Source organism: Caretta caretta, chromosome 6, assembly GCF_965140235.1.
Source record: "Caretta caretta isolate rCarCar2 chromosome 6, rCarCar1.hap1, whole genome shotgun sequence".
Taxonomy (NCBI): domain Eukaryota; kingdom Metazoa; phylum Chordata; order Testudines; family Cheloniidae; genus Caretta; species Caretta caretta.
The window spans coordinates 24966035-24990671 of record NC_134211.1 but is presented as its reverse complement, the minus strand read 5'-3'; the positions used below and the strand labels follow the sequence as shown (position 1 = coordinate 24990671).

The following is a 24637-nucleotide window of genomic DNA, read 5'->3' as shown; positions in this document are numbered from 1 at the left end:
GCCAATTGCTCCTTCAAGATACAGGGGGAGATTTTTGAAAGGCAGAGAAAGCAATCAAGGCACCCAACTCCTATCAAAAGACAGTGGTACGCCTTTGAAAAAAAAAATCTCACTGCTAGGAGATATTTGTGAAAGTGCATGCACCTGCAAAAATCTCCCTATTAGAGAATATAATTATGAACTGGGTGGGTAGGTGCTCATGGAAACATTTCCCTACTAGAGGATGTGAGAGAGAAAATCACCTTAACCTCCCACACCATTTTTATTCTTCAGAGAGGGATGGTATGAGTCAACCACCCTCTTTAAAAAGAGCACCAGGTAAGGGAGAAACAGGCCTGGCATGCACGTGTATATGATGCATGGGCAGACTGTGTGCCCAGCTCTAATGCAAAGAAATACTGCCTTACTGCTCCACAACAGAGGTATCAAACTGCTACCCAGGAAGTGCCCCCCGCCTTATTAAGCTGCTGAAAGACAACCTTGCCATCTTTGTAAGAGCTGAAAGTGTTCACACTATTTTCTGGATGGTCAAGTCCACAATCAGAACAGCGGCTCAGAATGAAGAAGGTTGCAGAAAGCAGCCACAATTAGATAGATTTAAAGCAACAAACCGAAAGAGCCAACAAATAAAAGCTTATGTCATGTCCTGGGAAGCCAGTTCAAAACAAGCAGATAAACTGAACTGGTTGGAGACAGTGGGAAGCTAAAGCACATCAAAAGGATATTTCCTGTGGAAAACCCCAGCTTCAAATGGCTTTCAAGAAGGAATGAAAACATGAATGGGGACAGCAGCTGCCCGTTGGCACATGAATTTGTAGCAACAGGTGCATCCAACGGTCAAGGTCCAGGGCCTTCATCGTGTGAGAATCTCCCCCTCCTTCCACTGTGCTTCACTGCAGGCTCCTCCCCTCCCCACAGCAGCACCCCAGGGAGCTCTTTTCTTAACTGATGTTTAACAGGCACTCTGAAGCTTTGGCCTCACTACTGAATCAAAGCAGCAACTGAAGGGCGGGGGACCCAACCAAAACTCTCCCCTCTCCTAATATTAAAACAACATCCAGCTGCTGCACTCCCTCTGCCAACATGGAATGGAGAAACTTGAAGAACAAACACTGGGAATGAGCATGAACGCTAGCCTGGTCACGGGGAAAGCAGCTTCACTTCTGGGAAGGAAAAATGGAGCCTTCCGGCATACCACACCCAGAGAGCAAAGATGTCTAGTGCTACACCCCATATCCCTTACAGCTTCCCATACAGTCTCTCCTTGCTGGTTTCAGCACTCTCCCCACCTTTGGTAAAACTGATTGAATTGGTTGTCACTTTACCTCCTTCACATGCATTCCCCTGCATAATGGCCTCTGCAGAACAGATCTCCATAGGCAGACAAAATGGCCAATCTGCCTCCTACCAATCCCTGCAGCCTAACCAGATCTACCAACTAAGCAGGGCTTCATCCCCAGACAACTCTACGGTTTCCTGCAGTCGCATAGTCATGCCAACATTTGTTAAAAATACCCTAGCAAATTTTGGGAATAAACCCTCACACTAGACACTAAAATATTCTGCAAGGGAAAGAACACAGCAAGCCAGTCTAAGGCACGTTACAGAAGCTCCCGACTGTGAAATGGAAATGTTGTGGGGGAAGGGTTTGGGAGAAAAAGCAGGGTATGGTGTACTGAGAAGGGAATGTGTCTTAATTATAAAAGTCATCCCAGGCTCCAGACTCTGGGAGTGGCAGAGAGCAGCTGAAGGAAATGCTCCGCTAATATTACTGAATGGGAATTACAGTCATCACAGGGAAGCTAGGCAGATCTGTTTCTGAATATAATTCATGAAATTTTAAATAAGAGATCACATCCATTCTTGAGTGTCAGGAAGGCCAATGGTAAGGTGCTCCTACTTTAAAGTCCGATAGGCCCAAGTTGAATTGCTGATTCTGTCACTTTAAAACATTACAAGCACCTGCTATTGGAGCCAATCCTGAGCACATGCATCCTTGCAGAAAGGCTCAAAAGAGGGAGACAAAACCCTGGAGGAAACAGTTTAGCTGTCCAATTGCTCGATTCTCTCCCATTTTGGAGGAAGATGAACAGCTCCTCCCAGTTTCCTTGTCCTCTGGGTCCTCACCTCAGGCAGAAGTGAGACTCACTTTTTGCCTTGAGAAGGAAGTTGATCTTTGGGCCAATCCCTGGGGTATCTAGAGACCTGGGCTCTCTGCCTTTTCAGTCTCACCTTGTTGGAGTTTACATTGAAAGAGGGGATACTCTGAATAGAGGCCCTGGTGGAAGACTAGGGCCCTTTGTAGATTCAGGAATTAACACCTCCCACCCCTATGTACATCAATAGCAAACTGACTAAGTGTGTCATTTTGGTGGGGGAGTGGAAATTGAACTGGGACACTTTGCTATGAAGCAGATCATATTGGCTACTGCTGGTAGCCGGATATCTGACTAAATGGACCACTGGGTCCAGCCTGGCATGGCAGGTTCTGCCTTTTTAATATTCCCCCAACATGCAGTAGAAAGGGAAAGGATCCAAGTACACTGAAGCTATTGTTACACGCATTTACAACCAATCTATCTCTGCAGCCTCCGGGCACACAAGGCCAGATTTTCAAGAGAGCTCAGCACCCAACGTGAATGTCATGTCGGTTGCGGAGCTCTATGAAAAGGCGGGCGCACTGAGGGCACATGTATCGCGTATATCCAGGTGCATGGATCCATTTATGAACTCTAGTACAAGTCTGAGCAGCTGTTATCACAATCCAGGCATCCCCCATTGTCCCAGTGCACACCAGTTATCCAGATGGCTGTAGTGCGATTGTATGACCCATTGTTTTGACAAGGAAGAGTCGTATGCTGGTGTTATGGAAGTTTATCAACACAACCAGAGACTGTTTTTAGTATTCACTGAATCAATACAGATCAACAGCCTGCCATTATATTGGGGTTGTCACATGCAGTCTACTGAGGGCCTTGTGAGAGAAGTGGATGGCGGTTCTAGGAGCAATTCTCCACCTACAGGGGGACAGCGTTCTTATTTCCAAGTCTCTTCTCGTTCTCAAAACAGGAAGGGATTATCTCCATACCTCTAAACCCCAGAGCTCTACGAGTATCCCATACTGGTGACAGCCACCTCACCCTTCCCTTTCTCCAGCATTTGGAAGGGGACTGCCCCTTAAAATGTCTCCACCTGGTGGAGAAGTGTACATGCAGATATTGAAGACATCTGGTCTGAATGGATAGTGGTGGGGAAGAAGCTATGGGGCTCATCTTCCTTTCACACCAGTGGGAGGCAGAAATCAGGTAAGCCTCCATTAAAATCAACAGAGTTAAACTGGAGCAGATCTGTGGAGAATCAGACTCATACGCAGTTTTGTCTTGAACAGGAATGGAGGATAATTTTTCCAGATGTCGTCCTCCCCTAGGTCCCCATCCATGACAGCATTTCTTTCCTGTGTGTCTACCCCTGAGAATGCAGGAATTCTTGGTCCACACCCAGTACCCTGCAATCGTCACCTCCCCCGCACACAGCATCCTCAGCATTCCCCTTGCAGAGAGACAGCTGGTTTCAGATACACAGTGCAGAGGTCAAACCTCATAAAAAAAGGGACCTTGGAAAGCAGACGTCCTGCTCAAGCCAATGCTTCAAGGCTTGAGCTGCTGCTCGAGTGCAGACGAGCACAGCCAAATAAGGGTCTTCCATTTCCAACAAGTCAGAATGCTGACCAATTATTGAAATCACATTAAACCTCACACGCCTGGAAAACATGAGTCATGCTGGTCTCCACAATTTATTTTCCATTGCCGACTGTTCCTTCAGTTGCTCCATATCCCTGCAGCAGAGAACCAACAATCCCAAAAAACAGCTACAACAAGCAATCCCTCCTCCCCCTTATGTCCAAATCCACCACACAACTCCCTCCTGAAATTAAAGGTTTTTAAAGGAGACTAGTGGAAATGGGACAGGGGAAATTCTCTTTACTGCTTGCACAGAAAAGCTGGATATTTTTTAAATATACTTTTCATTTTAACCCCTTTGACTCTAGGATTGGAGATACATGCAACACAGGTTACATTTAAGCAAACAGGATTTGCACATCAAGGTCATATCTTGCTAGTATGAGATATTTTAGTCTACACTTTATTCCATATATTGCCATAATGAGCATACATTATGTTTTTAGGACACCTGCTGTGATGCATGGCTAGAAAGGGTTAAACATCCTGCAAAAATAAATAACCCAGAGAAGACATGTGGGAAGATAATGCTTGTGATTTTGTGTATTTACATATGTATGAGTAGGGTGGACAATGTAAAACAGTCCCTGTCTGTTCTGTATTCTTATAATTCAGAGGTCAAAAGAACATCCTATTATGTAAATGAATTGTAAGCACCGGATATCTTGGTATTCATCTCTCTTTGAAATGTACTGTGAATGGTGGAGGAACAAGCAAATGGTCTTATGTTAACTCATATAGCTAAGTGCTAGTGATGGACCTCCTTCAAAGTCTGCTGCAGTTTCCACGGTATACATCTGATGAAGTGAGCTGTAGCTCACGAAAGCTCATGCTCAAATAAATTGGTTAGTCTCTAAGGTGCCACAAGTACTCCTTTTCTTTTTCCTGATTACCTTTTGTTCCCTGAGGAATTCCAACTTGTCAAAAGACATGAAATTGTATAAAAGATCCTTGGGTCCTGATTCTGTCATCTCAGATTTGCTTAGACTTCATCGGGGAAGTTTGAGTCACAAGACTGAGGTCCCAGTTATGCCGGTACACCGTGAATATGAGATTTCGTCATTAGACTATGACCTATGAACTGAATTCTAAAGGAACACTTTGCAACTAGGAAGCTCACCATCTCTGCTGTGAATCTGCACCTCAATGAATTGAGCTCACGTCTGTATGTATATTGATATTTTAACCATACCCTTATGTTTTTTAGAAAAATTTTGTTTAGTTAGTAAGAATTGGCTGTAGCATGTATTTGGATAAGATCTGAAACATTCATTAACCTGGGAGGTAATGAGTCCGATTTTTTGGGACTGATAGAACCTTTTCTTTTATATGATTAAAGAAGATTTACAGAAATTTTCATCATATTTGATGTGGGTACCTGGATGGAGGCCTGAGGCTGGATCACTTTAAGGGAACTGTGTTGTTTGGACTTCTGAGTAACCAGTAAGGTAATAAAGAAGCTGTTTTATGCTGGCTTGGTAAATTTAAGTACTGGAATATCCACCAGCTTTTTGGGGGGGTTGGCTGCCCCATTCTTGCAGTTCACCCTAATTGAGTGACCATAGCTGGCTCCCCACTAGGAGCCCGGTCACACCTGCGTATGAACAATGCTTTCCGTTTGCATTTCTGGGTGTGTCATGCTTCACTGGAACAGGACAAGTTGTGCAGGTACCATCACCAACGGAGATGCATACAAACCTCACTCCCTCTACACCCACCCACCTACTTCTCTCCCAGCACTACTTACCAATATAGAATGTGTTAGGGGCCTGCTTGTCACCTAGATGTAAGTACAGGATATTTGTGGTCTGCGAATCATGACGGAGCCAGAGTGCCACACCAAGAATGATTCCTCCTGCGAGCTGGGTAGAAACCAGAGAGAAGGCGACACAATTAGCAACACTCATTCCATCACATGTCCCATCATACAGTCTATTTACATAGAAGACAAGTCCTTCCAGAGGCCTTACCCAACATGCAGGGCACTGGCAAATCATATAAGGAGACATCTCGCTTTCTACTAAGCTTGTCCAACATATGGCTCATATATACACAGAGAAACAGGATGCATCAAAACAGCTCACTCTGGGTGCCCTTTGTCCAATATATTGACCATACCCTCTCCGCCTAATGGCCTTGTCTGTTTCCAATTATGAGTTCTCCCATTGATTCTGCAGCCTCTCTGCACATAGATCTTCCCCCAGACCCCCTGAGAGTTACACATGAGGGGTTGCAGAATAAGGCCCTTCATCTCCAATAGGCTTCATTACTAGGCTATCCAGGCTGAGTTTGAAGAGCAGAGTGACAGATTTCAAGGCTGAATGACAGGTCTGTTCCAGGCACAGGAGTGGCTCCGGAATACCTATCCCAGTCCATCTCACAACTAGTAGCTGCTCAAGAGCCATGCATTTCTTTTTATGTTTGTCTAAATACTTTTCAAAACCTATGGGCTAAGTCCTGCTCTCTCTTTTGCTAGAGGTTGGAAGGAAAAAGAGAAGTGAGAGTTTCCCACCCCAGCAGCACATGGGTAGTATTTCAGTGTAATGATTCCCTGAGTGCTAGGCCAGAGAATGACAAACATGCCTTCTGGCTCTCCAAAGCCACAAAGGCCAGGATCTGTCACAATGGGGTGTCTGGCATCGTGCCCCCTAGGGAGAGTCTCTCTCTGGTGCGCTGCACAGCACGTTTCCCCAACAGTTCTGAGCCATCCCGCTCTTGATAGGAAGATTCCGGAAACTTGTTACATCACCAGCTCTGGTTCCTTCACTCTCTGCCTCGCTAACTCCCGCTCAGTGCGGCTGAAGCATCCTGCCTCTGATTACTTTGTTCCCAGTGCTGTCCTTACATTTATCCTGGATGTTAGCTCTTTGGCGTAAGAAATCCCCGACAGCACCAAGCCTCTAAGTTAGAGGTGCGTCCTATGGGTTTGGCCCCATACAATCCTCTGGAGCCCCTTCAGAATGTTGTACGCCTCTTTGTAAAAAAAGGCGTAATTTTTCCAACCTCTCAATAATTTAGCTCCTTACATTCCTGTCTGTTTAAACTGGAAAATGCACCAATCTCCGTCTCAATAAAGTTGACCAGACCAGACGTGTGCGCACTATCGCAGGTGTAATTGTTTGGACTTTTCATTTATATTTTATACAGCACCTTTCATCCTGAAGATATCCACAGTGCTTTACAACCTGTCTGTAGGGACCACTTTCCTATTAGCAACAGGCAGAGGATTCTAGGGTAAAATATTGCTAATGTGCAGTGGCTGCTGTTACAAAATTATTTTTTAGGAGGGGAAGAGAGCAACATCTGCAACTGAAGCTTTAAAGGTAGCTTTTAGACTGAGGTACCATTTAAGTTTTGTCTCATTGGAAGTGGAGGTAGTAAGTCTGAAGACACATGGTATTGCTCATCTATGACGTAGGGACAGAAACCAGGTTTGTTTTAGATATCTTTAGCTACACATCCCAGGATTCACTATTTTTAAACATTGTGCTTATAGTGAAGTTATCCTACACTGGGATGTGTTATGCTTTCACACATCACCTTTGGTTGTGTACCAGTTGTGACAGGGAGTTACAAGAACACAGTTTCTAAGGTTTGTCAATTTCTCCTTCAGACCTGCATTCTTTTCCTACTCCCAATGCACAATTGCATTTATCTAGTTTTGTGGCATCTAGAATTTGACCAAAAACACAGCCTAGCAAGTTTTCTAGAACTCCCAAAAACCACTTGCCACAGGAAAAAGGTTTGATGACAATCAGCCTTATAGAAGCATGCTTAACCGGTGCATATTGATGCTAGGTAACAACAAAAACTCCAACATCCTGCACATGCATAGCACACGTTATCAGAAGATCCATATGAACTTGGCAAAAAGCATATTCCCCCTGTAAGCATCCCTCTAGGCATTTAAGGTAGCATTTTGAAGAGTGCTTAAGTGACTTAGGCATGTCTGAAAATCCCTCTCTTCCCCCCCCGCCCCCAGGCTTTTCCTGTGCATCGATCGGACTGTAGCCACACTAAACAGCAGACATTGTTTTCTTCAAGAGATTTTTGGGATATCTGATCTCCAGCAGGGATAGCCAGAGTCCTGTTTACTCCTCACCTTCCCACTCCCTTGTGGAATGTCTTTGTTAAGAACCATAGTCATTTCTCTAGCAACTAGTTTTCCAAGGTAATTTAAAAAAACAAAAACAAAAACCACATCAGGTGTTCCTTCAGCCCATTCCAAACACATAATGGTTAACAACTCCATTTCTCCACAGAGATGGCGATTACCTCAACACATACAAGAAGATCATCTTGTTCAGCAGGCAACCTGAGGACCCATAACCCATTGATGGATGTTATTCAGAGAGGAAATATATAGAGAATTCCATGAGTATCAGAAACAAAACATTTGTTAGCTTGCATCTTTAACAAATATGGCGCTTGGCTGACAGTAACTTAGGCCACCTCCCTGCTTATTCAGAAACTGTTCTAATCTAATTCGTAGTAGCATCAAAACATGACTCGGCATCAATTGTTCCTTGAGAATTTCAGTAAAATAAATATATTTATGTATTTATTTTAAAAGAATCAGCGGTAACTAACTGGACAGGGCAAGACACGGGATGACAGTCCAATGCTCACCTTCACTGAAGAAAATCTTCTGGGATGATGAAGCCACCTTGCAGGGAAGGGCAGTACGCAAATCTCCCAGTTAATTTATTATATCTGTACTACTTGTTTATTCAGGAGATCACAATAGTCAGTTTGGACAAACAAAATCAACTCAAGTTCTCTCTTTGACAGGCATTTCTTGTACTTAACTTGAGGGTTTGAACTCAATTGGAGTTGCTGGATGCTCAGCACTACTGAAGATCAGGCCATTTATTTAGGTCTTGTCTACGCCACACAGCTTTTAGTGACAAGGCTGTGTAAAGCTCTTTTTCGGCACTTTTGCCAACAAAATACTTCCAGCCCTGCAAGCGGCGTTAGCTTTGTCCAAAGCCGCATTCACATTGCCACTTGCGTCAGCAAAATTTTCATCTTTAGTGGGGGGGGGGGGGGGGGGGGAAGGAAGCTTTTTTATGTACCCGTGAAAGACAAAAGTTTTGTTGACAACTTCGCAGCCTCGACAAGCTCTAAGGTGCCTAAATATAGATTTAGGAAACTAATCTGAGGGAGCTTTTTTTTTTTTTTTTAAAAACCATTAAATCTCCAGTGCTTCTATGGATACCACCACAAGTGCGTACTAAGAGGAACATAAGAACTGCCATAGTGGGTCAGACCAAAGATCCAGCTAGCCCAGTATCCTGTCTTCCAACAGAGGCCAGTGCCAGGTGCCCCTGAGGGAAATGAACAGAACAGGTAATCATCAAGTGATCCATCCCCTGTCACCCATTCCCAGTTTCTGGTAAACAGAGGCTAGATAGGGACACCATCCCTGGAACAGCACAACTAGCTGATTAGGCAGAAAGGGCTGCCCTACCTAAAAAGGCCTACTATACAGCAGCAGAGTAGAGGGACTAGAGCATGCATATGTATGCACACACACACAAGTTCCAGCTATGAAATCTTTATTAGCAGCCAACAGGCGGAGTCACTTTCCTGTACGCACAATAATGCACTCAGTCCTGTCACACTCTCACCAAGGGTTTCTGTTTGGTCTCTGAGGATGAACTATGAAATGCTCTGGATTAAAAGTTGAACCTAGGAGTGGACTGCAAAGCTAGACTTGCTGTATTGGGTTTAAAGGTGTAACAAACACATGCCTCCATAAAATAAACAGGCACATGATTGCATTAGAATTGAGGTACCATTTGTAGTCACTTTGTGCTAACAGGGAAGATGTGCCAGTCCTAATGCCACTATAGCACTGACAATTCTCTGAACAAAACCTTCTTGGATAAGAGTATTATTGGGGGTAAGAGGAATAATTAATAAACAAACAAAAAAAACAACATGCTTCCTTGAAAAGGTGGCGGCTAAGACTGAAATACAGTAGAATTGAAATACTCATACCGCAAAACTGGGGGATTACTTAAATGACTCCTTTTCAAACTCTCTTTTTGGGAGTGACTTATTCAAGCTAAATGTTTCCTAGTAGAACTTTTCTCTGACCCATTTGACACAGTCATACCCATTCTACTGTAACAAATAGAATCTTATTTAAATAAGACATTGGTTTCTGAAGTAAGAAAATCTAATATATTTAAAGGGAGATTTCCAAGGCACTTTCACTGGTGAGGCCTACTCAAACTCCATTTTATCTTAAAGGTCATAGCCTTCGTACCAACTTGTTTTAAAGGATACATGTGAAAGGAGGATGACTTCTTTTTTTAAAAAAGACAGTAGCTCTTAAAAAGAGGGCTGATTTTTGACAGGATCCCTAAATTAGTCATAAGTACATGAGGGATTGACTACAGGTTATATGACAGTCCCATAAAGAGATTCTTTAGTAATAGTTCAGAAGACTGTAGTTATACATTTGCAGGCAGAGTCTAATGCTTGGGACCATTGCATAAGCAAATGTCAGCTGGGCTTTTTCAAGTTATTCAGCACTGGCCTAATTTGGCTCCCACTGAAATCAATAGGCGTTTTACCATTCACTTCAGTGGGAAAGTTAGACCAACATGGAGTCATTTTGAAAAGCTCAGCCATTATGGTTCTTAAGGAACTAGCCACTTATTCTTAGACTCAAACATATAGGGAGAGTGTATAGCACAAGACTACTCTAGACTAAAGAAAGCTTGACTTGTCCACTTACTGGTACCAGCATCCCCAGTAGTGTCAATTGTCCTTGCTGCCTCTCCAGTTCTCTTTGCCTGGTCCCTTAATCACTTGCTTCTCCCCAGCTCCTTTAACAACTGCAGAATTTATGATTTTACTTGGAACATTTTGGCCAGTTTTAGTGGAATGCCTCCTTATAACAGGACAAGATTAAAAAAACCCACACAAAGAACAAAATAATTTTATTAAATTACAAGAATGCAGACCAAGTTTTCAATGAGATTGGAGTCAGCTTGAATGCGCAATAAAGCGCACAGAGCCACAGGTGTGCAATGGCAAACGCCATTATGAATGCAAACTGCATGACTGCACATGTAAATTGCTAGTTAAGAGCCTATGTCCACACATGCACAATCACTCAATCTGTGCATACAATTAAAGAAATTATGCAAGCATGGAAGTAGATCCTCTGAAAATTTAGCCCAGTAAGGGTCTAGAGATTTTGCCCAAGTCAATTTCCTGATCCTCCTCCCCTTCAGCTGAGCTTTCAGTGCTTATTATGAATAGGGAAAAACATTGTACCTAAGCCCCTCTCAGAACTTGCTTCAGGCAGGCCAACAATCTCCCAGTACTTGCTATGGAAAAAGTGATTGTGGGGAAAAGAAAAAAAAATGAAAAAAATCAGTCAGTGTTCTCTCCCTTCCAGCTTCCCAAAAGCAAAGAAGTAACGGTCATCAATAACAGACAGCAGCTGCATTAAAGCAACACTGTCTGCTGGCTTCACGCTCAGAAGAGAGCACTTTAACTCCTCGTGGGAAGAGAGGTCAGACACTTTCGGCTACACTTCTCTAGTTACAAACTATAGAAATGATCCCTGAAAGTATAGTCTTCCATTCAGCTCCAAGTAAAGTAGCTAGGAGCTGACTTTAAAAAAAAAAAAAAAAAGGGAAACCAGAATCCAGTCTGGAGTTTCTCATTAGTTGTCTAGGACAATAATAAAATCCACATTTGTTTATTCACTTGGAAAAAAGAGAAGGGCCCATAATTAATCAATGCCACTCCTAAAGCAGGAATCTGTGTGCAGCCCCTCGGAGGAGAACCATCCAAAGAAGATTTCTGCGCTCACTTTGACTGGACTGTTGAATTTCTGTGCCTCTTTTGGCTGGTTCAGTCCCTGCCTTCACCCATCTCACCATGGTTATGAACCAGCAAATGAGATCACATTTGGGAGGAGTCCAGGAGCAAGTTGTCTCTGAGAGCTTTGAAGAACAGAAAGGGAAGTATTTAAAGTGTTCTCTTATGTGAGACCGAGAGAGAGAGGATTCTAAACACTTTTTTCCCCATTATAAAGTTAAAGACAGAACTATGGATCATCATTTCCCTGAAAAACATCCTTCATAACCACCAAAAATATATTAAACATAGCTGAGGAATCCGGTCACTTGTGGTTCCAAAGGGAAGGAAGCGGGAGGGAGAAAACTCATTGGATTGCCATAGTAACCCTGGCTTCCACTAGAAGAACCTTTTTTTTTTTTTTTTTTTTTAAAGTTTTAAAAGAACAGCCCAGCGACAGCTCATAAAACCTGAAAGGAGAGCTAGACACTTCCACAGACAGCAATTTCTCCATTTGCTTTTTCCTTCAGGGTTCGTGGAATTTTGGCAGAGTGAAAAACAAAAACACACTGCACTGCTCCTGCTGTCTCACCACTTCCCCTGATGGCCATCTCTTGCTCTCAATTCCTCAGCACTCTGATTTAACACCAGTATGGTAAACAGTCCTCCACCACCCCGGTAGCACCTTCACTCACATACTGTAAGCTGGCTGCAAGTGGTAACTGTCACTCTCTCAGAGATGACCTAGAAGCAGCACATGAACGTGGATGAGGTTTGGATTGACTGGTACTGATCTCAGTAACACCTGGCAAGCTGTTCTCGCAAAGTTTCCACCATCTTGTTCCCTATGTGTGCTATGTTCCAAGTCCGCTCTGATCATCAACCGCAATTTGGATCTAGGGATGAAAGTCCATCCAAAATGTAAGAGCTTCAAGAAGGTTTGGGTCTTATCCCGGCCCCCTCAGCATTTCTTCTGCAGACCACCTGTTTCTCTCTACCTTTCCACTAGAACAAAGGGCCTTCAAATATGAACTTCAGTCCAACAGTGTCCAAGATGTGAGCCAGCTGCTATCTATTATTTATATTACAATAATGCCTGGAGTCCCCAGTCAAGATCAGAGTCTCACTGTGCTAGTCACTATATAGGAGACATAGTAAAAGACACATTGTAAATTGGTTGGGGGGAGGCAGGGAAGAATCTAAGCTGTGTCTAGCACTTCCTAATTCACAGTTAAAATGGGCAAACTAATGGAGGACAAGAAAGTGCTTTCACACCTCTCGTCAAACTGAATCTCTAAGGTATTAATTTGTGGTCTGTAAAGCAGTAAACACCACGTGTCGTTCCCTGTGGTACTGAATGAATGGCTTTTAGATTGGAGATGCAGAATGAAATTTGGCTAATCAACTTTAGAGAGGAAGCCTCCCCTTCCCCCTCCCCCCGGTTTAACTTCCTGCCAGTACCCGTGTCTGGACCTTAAAAGGCCAGGTTTCATGAGAGTTTGAGATGTGGGGAGCGGGGAGGCATGAGTACAATTCCTTTAATTTGGTTAGCAGCAGGGAAACAACCTTCATTTCACTTCCTAGGGGGCAAGAAATCCACCACTGGGGGTTAACCTAGTTCATACATAAGAACAGCCATATTGGGTCAGACCAAAGGTCCATCTAACCCAGTATCCTGTCTTCTGACAGTGAAGGTTCTTTCCAGGTTCTGTATTGCATTAGAATACTTTCGTAGTGGTACTTCAATGCAAGCACTTGTTAGACTGATGTTCTGCAAACCACACAAACACTACATTAAACACACCTCAATGTATCAGACTACACACTTTATTTCAGCTTAATAGGAGAGCTATTTTACTTTAGCAGCCAATTTCTAAAAGCATATTTACAGACTTTAATCTCTCTGTAATGAGACCGACTACAATTAGGCCTCAAAATATGTTTTTAATAATTAATTGGAACGTAACATATTATAGCACTTATGAAAGCTAAACTGAATCCTTATTTCAGATACTTAAAATGGAGACCAAGGCTGCAGTTAGCCGTTTGAGGGGACAAGGACTGTATGAACAGTTCATTTCTCTTATGTCCTGCACCAAAAATTTTAGGGGTGGCCAGTTTTGCTGATCTACCTGGATTGTGACAGCACCTGGAAATGGGTGGAGCAACAGAACAGGTGTTTCAGATGAGTTAGCTAGATGGCACTAGACTATATCTAAAAGTTGCTCCTCTATCAGGACTGTTTGCTATAACTTCTATCTAACAACCAAGAAAGCTTAATACAAACAATGTGACTTGCACAGAGAGGTGAAGTTTGGGTATCTGTTTTCCCTCCCACCTTTTGTCTATTCTGTTTCGACTGTAAGCTCTTCAGGCAGGGACCGTCTCTTACTATGTGTATTCACAGCACTGAGCATTATGGGGACCTGATCTCAGCTGAGACCTTCAGGCACTACTGTAATACAAATAAAAATGCTAATGGAAATTAGGAGTTGTACAAAGCTGGTGCTCGGTTTCCTCCTAGATCCAACTGCCTATATATTCAGTTGAACATAACTTGTAAAAGCTATTTGTAACAGCACTATGTGATGACCCCAGGTCATATGCACAAATGTTTGCAAACTAGTCTTGGACGTAATTGAACTGAATGACTATTCAAAATTAGAACAAGAGTTCACAGAATGATTTGTTGTAGTCAGATTTTTTTTTCTAAAGTACAATTCTTATTGTTACTTAAATAACCTTGAGCTTTCCTCACTATGAGCCAAACAGTTTTCAAAGTTACCCTTCCCTACACTCGCCCTTTTATAAATTCAGAGGGAAATCCAGTCTACTTTACAACATTCCATTCTACACTGCTGCGCTCCCCCCACGTTTACATTATTAGTGCAGGGCTATCCAGGACAAGGAAGTGCCTGATCCTAGAAAACGTGCCCCATCTATGCCTTTCCCCAGCGTACACAAGAGGCTCACAGTTGGGATTTGGTAAGAGGAACTCATTTTATGTTAGTTCAGAACGGTTCTAATTTTAACTACAGTTTGCCTGTTACCATACTGAATACCAGTGAGATCAAGACAAGTTTTTTCCATAGATTTTCAAGCCAGAAGAGATGATGACATTCTAGCCTGTCTTCCTGCATAGCAATGATCCCTGCATTGTGCCCAACAGCTGGTGGTTGAGCTGCAGCACATCTTTTACAAAGATACCTGGAGTCATTGAATCAAGATATGGTAGATTCTCCATCACCCAATTGTTTGGTAATCTGTTCCAATGGTTAGTTAGCTTCACGGTTAAGAACTTTTTATCTTACTTCCAGTATGACGACTTCTAGTGCCAACTTCCAGATGTTGGATCTTTTAATGCCTTTGCCTTCTAGAGTAAATATCCCTCTAACTCTTGCTCCTGTGTGGATACTGCTAGACCAATCGAGTCATCTCACCCGTCTCCTCAATAATCTCTGCACATTGAGCTCCTCAAAATCCCTCATTTAAGGCATCCCTCAGCTTCTCTGAGCTCTCTCTCCGATTTTTCAACATCCTTTAGCTCCAGAACTCCCCAGAAGACTGAAGCCAACTGGTCAAGAGGATTTCCATGTCACATTCTGAGGGATGCACAGATATATTGGGGGAGGGGCGGGGGGGAGGAAAGGGGAGATGAGGAAGGAGAAAAAGACAATGGCCTGAACTTGGGTCTTTCTCCTGTTCCAGAAATTAAGAGTAGCCACTGATTTTGGGTGCTCAACAACTGAAGTCTGACAGTAGCTGGGGCTGAGAAAGTCTCAAAGTTAGGCCCAGGGCTGGAGATCCATGATGAGAAGCCCCTCAAAATCAGGGGCCCCTTTTGAAAAATGTATGTATAAGCCTTTTCTTAGATTTAGGTAAGAACTCCCTGTTTCTCCCTCCAAAAGGAACTGCCAAGTGCCTTCGGAAACCTCTGTGGTGGTTATTCCCGTCTTTCTTCAGTGGGCTCCATCTCTGGGGCTCACTGCTCACTTACCATACCCCAGAGGCTCTGTCTAGTGCAAGCAATAACATTCATACAGGACTATTGCTAATATGGTTTCCCTGGCCAGCATGGACAGAGATTGCTACTCCCAGACAGAGTCAAACTATTTTAGAGATTATTTGTCCTATGCTCTGTGCTGTTCAGAATTTTCAGTTTCCTCCACCATTCCTCTAGCATCAATGGAGCTGCCATGGTGCTTGGAGTGGTAGGACAGTGTTGAAGTTGCAGACTTTTCTTTTTGAACATCATGAACTAGGCTCAAAGTAGGTTTATAACCATGTTAGAAAACATGTTTTCTAGAAACTGAAGTCCCTGTCCATGCTGGTTAGGGAAGCCATGTTAGAACCCTGCTAGCAGCAGTCCTGTTTAGACACATTTGTGGCTAGCACGTCTCAGCCACAGAGTAAACATGGTTGATAAGCTATTACTGCACGCTGGCAAGCATTGCGGTACTATCTCATGCACTCCAGGGTGCATCGTCCTGAAAGTCAGGAAATTAGAGTTCAGTGACATTGCTGCCCTTGGCAGGGAGAGGTTGTCAGGGTTGCCATGCCCTGGGATGACAACTACAAAACCATGTGCCCATGCATATGACAAGAGGGAGGCAGCTTCCAAGTGTCCTAAAGGGGAAGCTCTTGATACTTACCTGAAGAGAGTCTTTTTAAGGTTAGCTACTGGCAGCGCTCAGCACATTCACCACAAAACAAGGATGGAATGCAGCCCTTTCAACGCTTTAGTCTTTGGCCTGGTCTACAATTAAAATTTATGTTTACTTATCTATGGTGCTCAGGGGTGACCTAACCACCAGTGTAGATTCAGCTGGTGGACGGAAGAATGCTTCCATCGACCTAGCTCACTGTCGCTTGGAATGGTGGTTTTTCTACAGCAATGGAAATAATCCTTCTGCCAATGTAGGATGTGTCTACAATGCCTTAGCAATGCCAGTATAGGCCCTGAAGTGTAGACAGGGCCTTTGTGCAAGAAGAGCTAATGTGAGGCACTGACAGAAAAAGTTAGTTCTCTGAGCAAGGGCTGATCTCATCCACAGGAAACTGAGGAGTGTTTCTAAAAATTGATTTACCAGCAGGATGTCTCATTTGCAAGTGACATACCAGTCAGTCAGCACTGTAACTAGTGAGCTGCTTGTACCTTTTGCTCTCCCACTCTTCAAAAAAGGCAGACAAATACGTGATGTATATCCTGGCAAGTACACAGAGACCAGGAAGCAGGCGCCAAATCAAAAGCTATTCTAGATAAAAACTGGCTACCTAAGTGCCAGCTGCTTCAGTGGGAATTGAAAAGATAGGAGTTGTCTGGTGAGGTGACTTCAAATCAGCTGTGATCCAATTATTAAAGAAAAAAGGGTGTAGTGTGTTCTTTGGCCTATTTCATGAAATCCAAGTAGACTGTTTGGGGTATGTGGATATGTCAGACACAGATGCCTGGGGGTGGGAGTTTGACAGTAATGTCCTAGTCCTGCTCATTAGAGAAACTTGGTCCATATGCTGTAAAGATTAAAGTTACTCATTCAATTACACCCAGACACATAACCTTGGGAGATAGGGCACTTCAAGTGTCCTACGTGGATGCCTACCATTAAGGCTCAAACCAGCTGAGATTCAAGCTGCATGCAAAATTGCAAGAGTTATTATGGGTGACCCTGGGCAGTTAGGCTAAGCAGATTCCCCATCATTATCCTGGGGACAGCAACAGCCACAGACCACTGGTAGGACCTGGACTGGATATGTTCACCTGCTGAAGGGTTGCTGTTAACTGACTGTTTCAGTGACCCATCCAAAATTCACCCAGTTTACATGGGCTGGATAGGCCAACAAAATGCAGAAGTTGCCCAGCGACATTTCTTCTGAGGGCAAGCAATTAACAGGGCCCTTGAGATCACACATGGAATGAGGTAGTGAATTCCCCACCCTGAGGCTCAAACTCCGAGAGGGCAAATGTCTTCCAGGAAAAGCAGCAAGATGTTCCCTAAATGACATCGACACTTGCCAGAGAGTTGAAGTCCATTCACCTCGTAGCAGAGAAAGAATCCAGTGAGAACGATAAAATATACCACCACCACTACTCCCCCAGCATTTAACTTCAGTTCAAGTGATCTGGCACCTCTCAGGATCAGACCCTCAATTATGCTCTTTGCGCGTGCGTGCACACACACACACACACACACACTCACTCTCCGCCCCCCCAGTAAGCAGCTCAAGAATCACTATGAAAAGTAAACATGGTAGGAGTGAAGGGGATAAACTAGCTATTTATTACCTTGTGTACTAGATTGGTAACTTAAGACTCGTGTGGGCCAACAACAGTGCAAGATTCCCACTATAGGGATTTGCAAGTGCTTCATGGGCAGAGACTGAGCTTTTTTCATAGTGGACATACGCCTCTCTGTCATGAGAGCTGATGGACACCAAGGGCCATTTTCTGGGTCAGCTACTTTCATAAGCTACTTTACATCCCTGGCAGACACATCAAGCCTGTGGATCTGCTTGCTTTAAGGAACAGGTGGATCACAACTTTCCACTGCTATTTCAGTGGACCATCAATGAAATGCTACAGCACCAGGGAAGATGCCTGTGCCAAGTAAAACTATTTCTCCATGTTTATTTTTCCCCCCTACTGTTCCTCACATGATCTTTTCAACTGCTGGAAATGGCCCATCTTGATTATCACGACAAAAGGTCCCCCCGCTGGTAATAGCGCACCTTAACTAATCACTCTCGTCGTAGTGTGTATGGTAACACCCATTGTTTCATGTTCTCTGTGTATATAAAAGTCTTCCTACTGTATTTTCCACTGCATGCATCCGATGAAGTGAGCTGTAGCCCACGAAAGCTTATGCTCAAATAAATTGGTTAGTCTCTAAGGTGACACAAGTCCTCTCCTGTTCTTTTTGCATGATTCCAGAGTGAAGCCTGATTTTCAGAGGGTGCATGCTCAGCACTATCAGGGTGCACCCAGAGCCATCAGATTTCTCCTAAGCAAAGAAGAGCCTGTATTTTAAGGTCTGAGAACTCAGACAGAAAATAAAGAGCCTCCTGCCATAGCCAATGCAGAAGGGAATATTAATGTCACCAGGACTATTCTAGTTCGAGTATTATGATACATCAATTTCAAAGTCATGAATTGGACACCCAAACCTGCATTTGTGCCTTTGGAAAAAAAAAAGTCTCCCCCCACCCACCAAGTGATAAAACTCCCATTATATTAAACCATCTCCATTAATGCTACCACACAACCACCAGAGACCACAACCACATACTGAACTACATTATTGGGCCGGTCAGTTGATAGCTGTTTGCTTATCACGCTACAAAGTACCTCCCTCATGTACACACAGAGAAAGCACTACTCCCACGCTACACAGAAAACAGTGGACGGAGTTACGTAAGGCCTTGATTCTGCAATGATCTCCATGCAGGTGCACCCACATGGAGCCTCTATGGGTAAACAAACATATATGGTAATGGTAAACCACAGAAGCCATTCAAAAGCTAAGACATTGACACATAGCTGTGGGCTTTATAGTAGTTTAGGATAACCCAAGCACTGTCAAGAGATGTTTGTAGAAGATTATAATTTAGAGATACTCCCTCATACAGGACAGTATTATGAACATAGAAATTGGGAGATGTGCTCTGAAGGCAGGGGTTGGGAACACCATCTGACTGCATGCAGCAACTCACTACAGAAGCTCCCCAGTTTGTTTTATTCCTTACTCATTCAATGGTTTGTTATTTAATGAACCCCAAGATTATTACATGCATGACAGATCTATTTTCAATACTGGATAGACTGTTCAAGTGTAATCTATGTTTATCCCATGAGAAACAGTGATTTATCTGCACTGAACCATACTGAAAGGCAAATGCAATTTACCAGGAAATCAAATACAGAGAACATCTACAATTTAAAAGCATAAAGATTTCAAAAATGACAGTACACTATTTGTATATTAAAATACAATAAGAAGACAGAGATCCTGTTATTTCTGCCAAAACAGATAAAACAAAACATACCGAAAGCAGAACTGAGAAGCCTCCCAGTAAAGAATGAATGGGAAGAGATCTTAGGCCACAATATAGATATTGAGCATTAGCAGGTTGAATGCTTTGGCACCGAAACAAATCTCGATTTACGCACACTGAATAAAACAAAACCAAAACAAGGCACTAAAAATATTGGCAAAAAACCCAAAGGAAGAAACTAAGTAGTACGCTAACTACTACCTTTAGGTTAGTAAGCTTTTCTATTTGTTATGGGAAAGAATACACATCTGAAATTATTTGATACAGATTCTAGACACACTAGGCCAATCATCATAGATTTGAAGTCCATGGAGCTATACTGATTTATACCAGCTGAGGAAGTGGCTCATTATTAATCAGAATATTGAAGCAAGACATACCTAAGGTACATCTAGACTAGCCTTTTTCAACCCTGGGGGTCTGGAGGCAACATCTAAAGACAGAGGTGGGCAAACTGCAGCCCGCAGGCTGGACTGTTCTGCCTGGCCCTTAAGCCCCCCACCCCCACAGCCTCAACTCACCGTGCCACCAGCGCTCTGGGTGGTGGGGCTGCGAGCTCCTGCCGGGCAGCATGGCTGCAAGAGTCGCCGGCCTGCCCCAGTGCTCTAAACTGTGCAGTTGCATGGCTGGCTCTGGCCAGGCGGCATGGCGGCCAGTCCTGGTGCTGAGCAGCATGGTAAGGGGACGGGGAGGTTGGATAGGGGGCAGAGGGTCCTGGGGGCCTGTCGGGGTAGGGGGGTGGGGTTCCAGGAGGGGGCGGTCAGGGGACAAGGAGCAGCAGGGGTTGGATGGGGCAGGGCCCAAGCTGTTTGGGGAGCACAGCCTTCCCTACCTGGCCCTCCATACCATTTCGGAACCCCAATGTGGCACTCAGGCCAAAAAAAAAAAAAGTTTTCCCACCCCTGGTCTAAGGGGTCCGTGAAAGGTGACAAAGAAAATAAAGTTTCAGATCCCAGAAAAGGCATTCCCTTTTGCTGATCAAAAGTATGTGAATACCCCTACCTACAGGCCAAAACCCAGAAGTGTTGTCATTAGAAGCCCACAGTTTAGCACTCTCCCTCACGCTACGTCAAATACCGTGCCAAGCATGTGAAACATTTATCGTTAAATTCTGTTCAGCCAGTTTTCAACCCAAGACTTCTACGGTAGGGGTCCGTGGACCACTGGCGGAATTTCCAAAGGGGTCCACCTCTGCATTCAACATTTTTTAGAGAACCACCAATAAATAAATGGTTTTCAACTTTCTTTTCTTTTTTTATTGGTGGTTCTCTAAAAAATGTTGAATGCAGAGGTGGGACCCCTTTGGAAATTCCGCCAGTGGTCCACGGACCCCTACCGTAGAAGTCTTGGGTTGAAAACTGGCTGAACAGAATTTAACGCCACTTCCAGCAGCTCCCATTGGCCAGAAACGGCGAACCACGGCCACTGGGAGCTGCAGGCGGCCGTGCTTGCGGACGGTCAATGCAAACAAATGGTCTTGCAGCTCTCCAACGGATTACTCTAACGGGCCACATGCAGCTCATGGGCCACAGGTTGCCCACCACTGATTTAGACTAATGAGTAGCTGTGTCAACCCTGCCGTCTAACCTGAGCTGCCCTTTACACTGCTTTACTGTTGTTGCCTCCGCTCCTGGACGGCTCACAAACAGCCTCCAGCACTTAAATTGCTCCCAGCTGTATCTGTGTGCACTTGTAACCTGCCAGTCACACTTAAGTGTTTACGAGCCTGAATTACACTGCAGGGAGACCCTAGCACACTCCCACTCCCAGACTTTGCCCAGAAACGTACATCTCATACTTCCCAACCCTCTCCTGGACAATACAAGCTCATATAAAGTCAGATAAAGTCTGTCATTAGAAGCACAAATTAGAAGCACAAATCTTGTTATCTCAAATGGAGTTTCCCCAAACACACTGCTTTAGATAAAACAATAAAACAAGATTTTAAGTGAATATAGGTAAAAAGGCATAAAACCCAAAAATGGTTATAAGAAAAATGCATCCGATGAAGTGAGCTATAGCTCACGAAAGTTTATGCTCAAATAAATTGGTTAGTCTCTAAGGTGCCACAAGTACTCCTTTTCTTTTTGCGAATACAGACTAACACGGCTGCTACTCTGAAAGAAAAATAAAGTGCCTAACTTAACACACTATATTAAATTCAAAGCAAAGTTTCTCTCACCACATGTTCTCAACAGTCTTACTGGCCAAACTCTTTAGGCTAGGACCCCTTCTTCTGTGTAATGGCTGCTTCCTCTGTTCTTTCTTGTGCAGTGAATCGATGGACAGAAGGAGGAGGAGGAGTACATGGGCGTGACTAGCCCTTCTTTTCATACAGTCCTTTTGAGAAGTATTTCCAGCTGGGAGCATAGTGACAGGCAGACTGTGTGGACAGGAAGCCCATGCTGTCTCTTTGCTAAAAGGTAGATTGTCTGCCCATGCCCCTTTTCCTGCTCAGTGGCTACTCACTGGCTGGCAATGGCCCATTGATCTTGTTTACACCTGGCTGAGGTGTCAGCTTGCCTTTTGTCTCTGAGGATCTGCTTTGGTCACTCCCCGGACTTGGGGCATGTTTTAGGCTACGTCTACACTGTGCACCTTCCAGCAGCACAGCTGTGCCACTATAGCCAGACTGCTGTAAGGCAAGCGGTGTAGCTGCTCTTTGTCAGCAAGAGAGCGCTCTCCTGCAGACAAAATAAAACCACCACCACCACCGAGGGGCGGTAGCTTTGTTGGCAGGAGAGCGTCTCCTACCGACAAAGCGCTGTGCACGCCGGCGCTTTTCATCAGTAAAACTTTTGTCAGGGAGGTGGGGTTTTTTTTCCCCACACCCTTGACTGACAAAAGGTTTTACCGACGAAAGTGCAGGATAGACACAGCCTACATAACACCCTGCAATTAAATTTTATAACTTTACATACAACACAGCCACACATTTTACCAGGACAATAACGATCGAACTGAGTTTTCAAATGATACCGCACAAGGCATATCTTGTACACTATTGACTATTACGACACAGGGTCCCAGGGGTGAATATAGGGGAACAGTCTGTCACAAAAACCCAACACAATATAGCCAGATGTGGCTTGATCTTTGGACTATGCCGCATTTGCCAAGAGAATCCAGCCACTGCCCCTGGATCAACACACTATTCCCGGCAACTGCTGCAGGCTGAGCTGCAGAAAGCCAACCTTCAACAATTCACGCAGCGTTTCAGCTGAGCTGCACCCAGAGTGGAAAGCAGAGGGAATGCATAGGGTTTTAAAATTGAAGGACAAAGCCAAGAGTCCTAGATACTATTGTTGGTTCTGCCACAGACTTGTTTGGAGGACATAGGCAAATGCTTTACACCATACTGCCTTGCTGTGCCACACTTTATCCACATGTAAATGGGAATGGATAATTCTTACCTGCCTCACAAGGGAGTTTGGAGGCTTATACCATGTTTGTATAGGGATTTGAGAGCTTCTGCAGAAAGGTGCTAAATAAATATTAGCACACATCACATAGACTAAAGGAACTCCATAATTTGTTCTCAGATACTTATGGTGAAGCATCATGATTTTTTTTTTGGGTGGGGGGGGAGGTGCAGTGAGAGAATGTGTGTTTTTCATACTTGCCTATTTGTGTTTAGATCATTACTGTCCTAGACTGCGAGATTGATCTGTTTTGTACAGTCTCCTTTTCTAAGTAGCTCTCTTAATGCTTACTCCATGTTGGGTATTGTGTGCATCCTTCCAGAGCAAAAAACAGTGAATGGATCCCTATTCTTGTTCTTTGGAACTGCTACATCAAGTTCTCCCCCCTGCCCCCACCGTAGATGCTGTTGAAAGGGAAGGAAGTCACTCTCAGCTGAGCAGTTTGAAATTTTAAATGACAGCAAGACATGCACAGGGCTGGCCACTCCCAGGTTTAAAAAAAAAAAAAAAAACAAATGTGGGATAGGCCTATAAATATCTCCTGGGTAAAGGAATCTGGCAATGGAAATGAAAGGACAATGCTCTGAGAGAGATGTACCAGACAGGAAATGCCAGGAAACCATAACAGTGTCTGAATGACAGGTTTCAGAGTAGTAGCCGTGTTTGTTTTTGCTGATACAGACTATGGAGGAGCCCTTGTGGCAAGACTAACACATTTATTTGGGCATAAGCTTCCGTGGGCTAAAACCCACTTCATCAGATGCATGGAGTGAAAAACACAGTAAGCTCTGTGTGTGTGTGTATCACAGCACATGAAAAGATGGGAGTTGCCTTACCAAGTTGGGGGTCAGTGCTAACGAGGCCAATTCAATTAAGGTGGAAGTGGCCTATTCTCAACAGTTGTCAAGAAGGGGTGACTATCAAGAGAGGGAAAATTTACTTTTGTAGTGCTAACAAGGCCAATGCAACCAAGGTGGCCTCGTTAGCACTACAAAAGTAATTTCCTGTCTCTTGATAGTCACCCCTTCCTGACAACTGTTGAGAACAGGCCACTTCCACCTTAATTGAATTGGCCTAATTAGCACTGACCCCCCCACTTCGTGAGGCAACTCCCATCTTTTCATGTGCTGTGATTGTATGTGTGTGTATATTTATACATACATAACATTACAGAGAGAGACAGACACACAGACCTTACTGTGTTTTTCACTCCATGCATCTAATGAAGTGGGTTTTAGCTCACAAAAGCTTATGCCCAAATAAATTTGTTAGTCTAAGGTGCCACAAGGACTCCTCGTTGTTTTTAGCATCTGAATGGACATTAGTGAACATTTTCATGGAGGAAAAGTATTTTATGCCAACAAAGTTCACTTGTTAGATCAAGATAAGCTACAGCCTCTCTCAAATAGAAGTTCTCCCAGGTCTGTATCACTCTGACAGGTTTGAAATTAGACTAAACAAGTTCACAAGGTTCTGTCCCAAGCGCTTATGGACTGCTCCCACAGCCATCACTCCCATGGCCTCAGAGGTCTCCCTTCAGTCTGTCCCTGTTTTTCACCCAACTATGATTTAGGTCCACTTTGTTATAATGGGAAAGTCTAA

At 43.9% G+C, this 24637-nt stretch overlaps 1 protein-coding gene and 1 non-coding gene across 2 annotated transcripts in view; both read right to left on the bottom strand.

Moving 5' to 3' along the window:
- Positions 1-24637, bottom strand: part of CD81 (CD81 molecule) — an 83071-nt gene that overhangs the window by 45750 nt on the left and 12684 nt on the right. Inside the window, exon 2 of the mRNA XM_048855503.2 lies at positions 5488-5602. Within this exon, the coding sequence (XP_048711460.2) occupies positions 5488-5602 (115 nt within the window). The remainder of the gene's footprint in view (positions 1-5487; positions 5603-24637) is intronic.
- LOC125639249 (small nucleolar RNA U3) lies at positions 11133-11341 on the bottom strand. Its single transcript, XR_007357431.2, has one exon. It is a non-coding gene; the product is annotated as a small nucleolar RNA U3 (small nucleolar RNA).